This window comes from Mizuhopecten yessoensis, unplaced genomic scaffold (assembly GCF_002113885.1).
Source record: "Mizuhopecten yessoensis strain PY_sf001 unplaced genomic scaffold, ASM211388v2 scaffold707275, whole genome shotgun sequence".
Taxonomy (NCBI): domain Eukaryota; kingdom Metazoa; phylum Mollusca; class Bivalvia; order Pectinida; family Pectinidae; genus Mizuhopecten; species Mizuhopecten yessoensis.
The window spans coordinates 1-1,000 of NW_018475550.1; the positions used below are offsets into that span (position 1 = coordinate 1).

Below are 1,000 nucleotides of genomic sequence, written 5' to 3' on the forward strand. Positions count from 1 at the left end.
ACTCATAACGGCACTGCAGTAAAAAACAGAATATCATACATTGGCCGCGAATACTTCAATGGTGTGTGTACTGAAATAATAATATGACGGAAGTTACAGAAAACTGCCTCACCATGATATACAGAATGACCCCCATGCTCCAGATGTCGTGAGACGGTAGGTGATAGGGAATTCCCTGAAGAACTTCCGGAGCTGCGTATGCTGCGCTTCCGCAAAATGTCTTGCTGACGTCGCTAGGTTCGAAGTAACGAGCAAATCCAAAATCGGATATTTTAATGTTGTTCATACAATCCAGAAGGAGATTTTCACATTTCATATCTCTGCAAAAAGAAAACGGAAAAAATAGATGCAGGTTAGGTATATTGTAGCAGAAGAAATGTACATTTTGCAGTTCAGCTGAACTAGATATTTTTGTACTTTTAGCATTGAATTAAGAATGTAAATTTCCTATGTATCAACTTCGGAGGTCGAATCGACATCTTACCGAATTACGTATGTCCATACATTTCAAGTAGTTTGTGTCGAGAGAAATAAAGATCATTTTTGCGAAAACAAAGTTCGCCCTAACGCACACAAACACGGCTTCGGAACAGTAGAATAGGGCGACAAAAATCACATTTGATTTGCATTCACTTTCATGTGAACAGGAAATAATCAGCCCTCTGATAATAACGATTATCACACGTGCAGCAATTACCTGTGGACTATTTTCTGTCCGTGGAGATAGGCCACGGCGTAGACAATTTGTTTGAACATGGTCTGGGCACGATCTTCTGGCACTGCTCCGCGGAGTTTGATGTATTCTAAAAGATCCCCGTGGCCTGCATACTCCATCATAATATAAACCTGGAAAATGGGGGTATGAAAATATTTAAAACATAAAGAAATCGTTCTCCCTCTTTTTTATTCAAACCAATAAAGTCATCCACTAAAAAGAGTCCAACCCATCTGAAGCTGTCTATAGAATGTAACTGTCTAAAGTATTCACCTGTCTATAGAA

The 1,000-nt window shown here is 39.3% G+C and overlaps 1 protein-coding gene across 1 annotated transcript; it reads right to left on the reverse strand.

Annotated features, from left to right (window-relative positions):
- Nucleotides 1–71: 71 nt before the first annotated feature.
- Nucleotides 72–846, reverse strand: LOC110440765 (testis-specific serine/threonine-protein kinase 2-like; the record flags this gene model as incomplete). The annotated part of the gene is made up of 2 exons (XM_021483905.1): nt 72–320; nt 698–846. Coding segments are annotated over 2 exons (398 nt in total), but the record flags the coding sequence as incomplete, so codon positions are not given.
- Between the last annotated feature and the right edge of the window lie 154 nt (nt 847–1,000).